Source organism: Sinocyclocheilus rhinocerous, unplaced genomic scaffold (genome assembly GCF_001515625.1).
Source record: "Sinocyclocheilus rhinocerous isolate Xijiao unplaced genomic scaffold, SAMN03320098_v1.1 scaffold4954, whole genome shotgun sequence".
Classification (NCBI taxonomy): domain Eukaryota; kingdom Metazoa; phylum Chordata; class Actinopteri; order Cypriniformes; family Cyprinidae; genus Sinocyclocheilus; species Sinocyclocheilus rhinocerous.
This window is the reverse complement of record NW_015638549.1, coordinates 4,939-12,438: the sequence shown is the minus strand read 5'-3', so window position 1 is coordinate 12,438 and position 7,500 is coordinate 4,939. Positions and strand designations below refer to the sequence as shown.

At 36.7% G+C, this 7,500-nt stretch overlaps 1 protein-coding gene across 1 annotated transcript in view; it reads right to left on the bottom strand.

Moving 5' to 3' along the window:
* The window catches only part of LOC107749684 (dynamin-1-like), a 45,205-nt gene that overhangs the window by 33,124 nt on the left and 4,581 nt on the right, over positions 1-7,500 (bottom strand). Inside the window, exons 2-4 of the mRNA XM_016564834.1 lie at positions 6,702-6,840; positions 3,150-3,236; positions 3,003-3,073 (exon numbers count right to left, since the gene is read on the bottom strand). Of these exons, the coding sequence (XP_016420320.1) occupies positions 3,003-3,073; positions 3,150-3,236; positions 6,702-6,840 (297 nt within the window). The remainder of the gene's footprint in view (positions 1-3,002; positions 3,074-3,149; positions 3,237-6,701; positions 6,841-7,500) is intronic.

Here is a 7,500-nt window from a genome sequence, read left to right as displayed (position 1 = left end):
ATAATTTTAAATATTTTTATTGCATACATATTATATTATCATCGTTGTTATTACTATTTTAATTATTTTTTTATATTATTATTTTTTTATTATTCATTTTAATTAATTATATATTTGATTTTTATGGTCGTTTTGATCCCTTTGTATGATTAGGGTTAATAATTGTGGCACTATATTGAGTCATTTGGGGTTAAAGGTCGAGGAAACGTAACTCACTTGGCAAATCCGATGAAGTCTTCATGGTTGGTGTTCATATACGCCAGCTCGATGTCGATCAGCAGCAGCACCTGACGACCACAAAGAGGAAATCATGAAATGAAGAGCTGTTTAAAAGAGGTTTATATTAGACGTGACGCGGCTCACCTGTTGTTTAGTGCGGCTCTCGCGGTCGCGGATGTGCTGCGTGACGATCCGCTCCATCTCCTCTCTCAGCATGGGATACTGGGCCAGCTGTGACACAATCACACGCGCTTGTGATGCCAAACACCAGACACTCACCCGTATCACCAACACACACCAGAGTTTGCAACAGGATGCTACTACAGTAGGCATAAATAACCAAGGAACCATTTTTGAAAGAAAACCTGTTGCAAAGTCTACAGTATCAACACACTATTAAACATAATCTTACATTATATATGCATGTGAACAGAAAATGAGCTGACACTAAGAAACTGGTTTGCATGCATACATGCATGACTCTAAATTTCAGTGCATCACTGTAGTTAAAATACTTAATATTGGTGACCCTCTTAGCTTTGCAGTGTCCCATAATTGAGCCAAATCCAGGAGTTGTGAACATGAATCGTACTCAAGGGTATTAATAATGAGTCAACTGTTGATGTTGAATACTGTAATATTTGCAACATGTGCTAGAATTCGGAATTTCAGCAAAGGATCATTTGTAACTACACGTTTTTAACATGCAAACACGTAAAACTTGCATTATAACAAACATGCATGAAACAAAAACTCACACCGGAGTAATAATAATTGAACAGAACGATTTGAAAATAAATAAGTAGAGAAAAAAACTACCCCAAAAGTGCTTAAAGGTACAGGCAGAAAATAAAGACATAAAAACATATCACCAGTTTGAAGAAAAGAGATTAAATATACTGTACCTAATTCTTTTTTTTCTTTTTAGTCTGTTGGGACTTCCTTTTACTTCTAATCTAAATGTCTGTATGACCAGCTGATGCATTGGAACTTGTAGTCAGTGTGGAATCACACACACACACACACACACACACACCACTACACCAGCAGAGTATTTGGGCTTGCTGTGCCTCAGACTCAGGGATGCACTGATGGCGTCTCGCAGTCAAACATCACATGAGCAGGGAGCAGTAGAAATTAGAGTTTCTAGAGGAGCTACAGGCGAAACGAAGGAGATGAAGGTTACTGAGAATAGAGGCGGATTCACACAGCCTCAGCACATGCTGCATCCGTTTATATCATACAATACAACCGAATCAACTCGGACGACATTACTGACAGTCCACACTTCATGTACTCGCCTTTGTGTCGTCCCAAACACGTACGATGCTCATTTTTTCTAACACAAAAGGAGAATCAGTGAAAAATCTTCATGCAGCTCTTTTTGTGTCAAGCTCCAAAAACGACATAAAATTGACTGAATTATTGTGTTTTCCTCATTCGTGAATCGAGTTGTAATGATGCATGTGTGCAACGTTTGAGTAAGCTTCAATCTGAAGCAAATCATTTGTTCCTCACACAAAGCGTCATATGATTGTTATCTTACATATATAGTGCTTTTATGAGCTCTATTTTGGAGCTTGAAAATCTCCTTTTGTGCTTTAAGGAAAAAACAACAATATAAGAGTTTGGAAGGTGAAGGTGAGTACATTTTTTGGATGAGCTTTTTCTTTAACTTCTGTTTTTTAGACAGGCAGAATAAGATGTTGGAGGGATGATAAAATGATGAAAGAGGAGAGAAAGAGAGACACAGAGATGTTCTGGTGTGACGGTTAGTCTGCTGGTGTAAGAAGATCTTCCAGCCTGAAGCATCAGTTATTCCATGAGAGTCAAACAGAAGAGACGAGCCACAATGACGTTATTCTCACGCCAGAACTAACACACACACACACTGACAGAACCAACATTAACTGAGAGAACGCCACACGAGGGAGCATGCGTCATTAAAACAAAACTAAAACCGGGGACTTTGGATAAAATCTCTACGGTTCTGTAAAGAAGGACACAAGTACTTAGTAGTGCTGGGCGGTATGACCAAACATTTATATCACGGTATTTTTCAAAATTATACCGGTTTCACGGTACATGACGGTATTTTGTCTTCATGCGTGACCGGGAATACTACTAATAATATAAACATAATAATTATTATTTAATATTATATATTAATATCATTTAATGTTAGTAATAATAATTATATAAAAAAATTTTTTTAATATTTTTATATTATTTATAATTAATATTAACAGTTTAATGTTAGTGATAATACTAATGATAATAATAATACTTATTAATTAATAACATTATATATTATTTATAATGAATATAATTTAATGTTAGTAATAATAATAATTATTATTTTTTTTTATTTGTATTTTATATTATTTATATTAGTATTTATTTATTATTATTTATAATTAATATTAACAGTAAAACATTTTGCTATTATTATTATTATTACTCTTGTTATTATAATAATAATTGTGGCACTATGTTTGGTCACTTGATGTCCAGTGAACCATGTTAGAGGTCCAGGAAACATGAATCGCTTGGCTAATAATAATGTTATAATTTTAAATATTTTTATTGCATACATATTATATTATCATCGTTGTTATTACTATTTTAATTATTTTTTTATATTATTATTTTTTTATTATTCATTTTAATTAATTATATATTTGATTTTTATGGTCGTTTTGATCCCTTTGTATGATTAGGGTTAATAATTGTGGCACTATATTGAGTCATTTGGGGTTAAAGGTCGAGGAAACGTAACTCACTTGGCAAATCCGATGAAGTCTTCATGGTTGGTGTTCATATACGCCAGCTCGATGTCGATCAGCAGCAGCACCTGACGACCACAAAGAGGAAATCATGAAATGAAGAGCTGTTTAAAAGAGGTTTATATTAGACGTGACGCGGCTCACCTGTTGTTTAGTGCGGCTCTCGCGGTCGCGGATGTGCTGCGTGACGATCCGCTCCATCTCCTCTCTCAGCATGGGATACTGGGCCAGCTGTGACACAATCACACGCGCTTGTGATGCCAAACACCAGACACTCACCCGTATCACCAACACACACCAGAGTTTGCAACAGGATGCTACTACAGTAGGCATAAATAACCAAGGAACCATTTTTGAAAGAAAACCTGTTGCAAAGTCTACAGTATCAACACACTATTAAACATAATCTTACATTATATATGCATGTGAACAGAAAATGAGCTGACACTAAGAAACTGGTTTGCATGCATACATGCATGACTCTAAATTTCAGTGCATCACTGTAGTTAAAATACTTAATATTGGTGACCCTCTTAGCTTTGCAGTGTCCCATAATTGAGCCAAATCCAGGAGTTGTGAACATGAATCGTACTCAAGGGTATTAATAATGAGTCAACTGTTGATGTTGAATACTGTAATATTTGCAACATGTGCTAGAATTCGGAATTTCAGCAAAGGATCATTTGTAACTACACGTTTTTAACATGCAAACACGTAAAACTTGCATTATAACAAACATGCATGAAACAAAAACTCACACCGGAGTAATAATAATTGAACAGAACGATTTGAAAATAAATAAGTAGAGAAAAAAACTACCCCAAAAGTGCTTAAAGGTACAGGCAGAAAATAAAGACATAAAAACATATCACCAGTTTGAAGAAAAGAGATTAAATATACTGTACCTAATTCTTTTTTTTCTTTTTAGTCTGTTGGGACTTCCTTTTACTTCTAATCTAAATGTCTGTATGACCAGCTGATGCATTGGAACTTGTAGTCAGTGTGGAATCACACACACACACACACACACACACACCACTACACCAGCAGAGTATTTGGGCTTGCTGTGCCTCAGACTCAGGGATGCACTGATGGCGTCTCGCAGTCAAACATCACATGAGCAGGGAGCAGTAGAAATTAGAGTTTCTAGAGGAGCTACAGGCGAAACGAAGGAGATGAAGGTTACTGAGAATAGAGGCGGATTCACACAGCCTCAGCACATGCTGCATCCGTTTATATCATACAATACAACCGAATCAACTCGGACGACATTACTGACAGTCCACACTTCATGTACTCGCCTTTGTGTCGTCCCAAACACGTACGATGCTCATTTTTTCTAACACAAAAGGAGAATCAGTGAAAAATCTTCATGCAGCTCTTTTTGTGTCAAGCTCCAAAAACGACATAAAATTGACTGAATTATTGTGTTTTCCTCATTCGTGAATCGAGTTGTAATGATGCATGTGTGCAACGTTTGAGTAAGCTTCAATCTGAAGCAAATCATTTGTTCCTCACACAAAGCGTCATATGATTGTTATCTTACATATATAGTGCTTTTATGAGCTCTATTTTGGAGCTTGAAAATCTCCTTTTGTGCTTTAAGGAAAAAACAACAATATAAGAGTTTGGAAGGTGAAGGTGAGTACATTTTTTGGATGAGCTTTTTCTTTAACTTCTGTTTTTTAGACAGGCAGAATAAGATGTTGGAGGGATGATAAAATGATGAAAGAGGAGAGAAAGAGAGACACAGAGATGTTCTGGTGTGACGGTTAGTCTGCTGGTGTAAGAAGATCTTCCAGCCTGAAGCATCAGTTATTCCATGAGAGTCAAACAGAAGAGACGAGCCACAATGACGTTATTCTCACGCCAGAACTAACACACACACACTGACAGAACCAACATTAACTGAGAGAACGCCACACGAGGGAGCATGCGTCATTAAAACAAAACTAAAACCGGGGACTTTGGATAAAATCTCTACGGTTCTGTAAAGAAGGACACAAGTACTTTTTGGATCTGCTTTTTCACTATGGCCTCAAAGGCCAGGTCGGGGGTGAACAGGCCTGTCCTGTAGAGGAAGTCATGGAGGAAGAGGAAGAAGAACGACAGACAGACAGACAGCACAGAGGAAAGAGAAGGCAAGTCAGACGTTTGGTTTCTCCTCAAGCCATTCAACAGCCCCGAGACAGAAGCTTCCAGAACGCAGCTGTGCGAACCAAAGACAGTCCAAGAGTTTGATCGAATTACACTCGCAGGAGAGCGGACTGCCTTTAGCTGCATCTCAGCCTTCCTCAAAACCTCTGCCTCTAAATCACGGAGAGTTTGGGACGCTGAGGTCTGCTGGATGAGCCCATCCTTCATCAGAACAAAAGCACTGTGTTGGGTTTTGGATGCTATGCTGTAAGAAACGATCGCAACTATAACTATGTTAATTGGTTTACAGTGATGGTGCATTCGGGTCATGTTGGAAAGATTTCGAAACTCAGGATTTTTCGAAACTCAGGATTTCTCAAGGCCAGTGAGAAAATATGCAATGGATGCACATTCTGTATTAATAGTAACGTCATCTTATAATTTACAATGAAACCCCGTAAATGCACATTCCCAGAATCACATTTGAGTTTTTTTGAAACATCCACGCTTCTTGGTTTCTCTTACTAGTTATGTACACTAAAAAAAAAAGATGGTGTAAAAACAAACTGTACATTTCACGAAGAAATGGCAAAAAAAAGATAAATAACACAAGTTCAGAAGTAAAAATAATCTTAAAATAGTATTAAAATAGTGTTTTCTTGTGAAATGTACTCCAATAATCTTTGTTTTATTTGCAACTTTGAAAAATAATTTTTTACTCTCTTATTTGTTAAATTAAGGTTTATTGCATTATTTTAGTGTCATGTAGTGTAAAAAAACAAAAACAAATATATATATATATATTAAAAACATCATAAAAGTACATAACAAAATTACTAAAACTGAAACTGAAATAAAAATAAATTAAAACTAAATAGAATACAAAAAAACAAAAGCACAATATAATTACTGAAATTGAAATAAAAAAAATTTTAACAATACTAAACAGAATAATAACTGAACAGAATACTTTTTTTGAATGTGTAAATAAAACAAAGGTTTTTGGAGTGTGTTTTACAAGAAAATACTACTTCAGTCTTTCTACATCAACATTTTACATTTAATTCAATGTGTTACTTGCTGTTTCTTTGTATTTTTATAAACTTTACTAGCAATCTCTGAGTGACAATTGCTTCAAAGTAAAATAATGATATTTTTATTTGTGTGTCTGATATTATTAATATCTACCATGTGTGGCTTTCTCTTTTTACCACACGTGTTTTAAGGTGGGTGTCAGTACATTATAAAGATAACTGTAAAATTCACCGATTTTTTTTTTGTCACCAGCTTGGAGCAAAATCATCTAAATGAAATGGAAATCAAATTATGAACTACGCTCATCAAGCAGTGAAACCTCAGCATCCGCGGCCCTCCGTAATGCAGCCATTCCTCCCAGAATCCCTCTGTCCAAAGCTGCAGGCACACGAACACACACAACGCTCAACACCCACAAACCCCTGCGGCCCCGTGAGCGGGCGAGAGGCTGGCGGGGGTCAGAGGTGGCTCACAGCACTAGTTTGGGTCGATGGGAGACACATAAAGCCTCCAGCAGGCCTTTACCTTCTTGGTACACTGTCTAACGGTACTGACAAGCTCAGAAATGACCATGTCCACACATTTCTGGCACGGCTCTTTAATCTTCCCAATCTGCCTTTTCACAATGGTCTCAAAGGCCATGTCCGGCGTGAAGAGCCCAGTTCTGGCCGAACGACAGGAAAGAACAACAAGCGGAGGAGAGAAAGAAAAGGAGAAATTGGGCGGAAAGAAGAGTGTTAATCCAAAAGAAAGCCTGTAAGAAATGAATGAAGAACTGAAATAATGGCTCCAAATGTCCTGCTGAAGCTGTTTGTCTGCTTATAGTTTAAATATGTATAACATACTTAAATGTATCAAATTGAGTTACGTTTCATAATTTAATTATCACTGAAGCTCAACATATCATCAACAAAGCTAAAACAATGAGAACAGCTCCAGTAGAAAGGAGAAATTGGGTGGAAAGAAAGACGGAAAGGGTCTTATTGTATTAGTTTAGCATGTTAACTAATCAAATTATTGAAATATGTTTAACATTTAAACATATCAAAGCAAGTTCAGTTTCATTGTATGACTATCACGATGTTTGAAATCTCAAAACAATTAAAGCTAAAGCAAGAACGCTGGCGATAAACAGATAAAACAATTGAAATTGTGTGAGAGTGTGTGTGTGTGTGTGTGTGTGAGTGAGTGAGTGAGAGAGTGTGTGTGTGTGTGTGAGAGTGAGAGAGTGTGTTTGTGTGTGTGTGTGAGTGAGAGAGTGTGTTTGTGTGTGTGTGTGAGTGAGAGAGTGTGTTTGTGTGTGTGTGTGAGTGAGAGAGTGTGT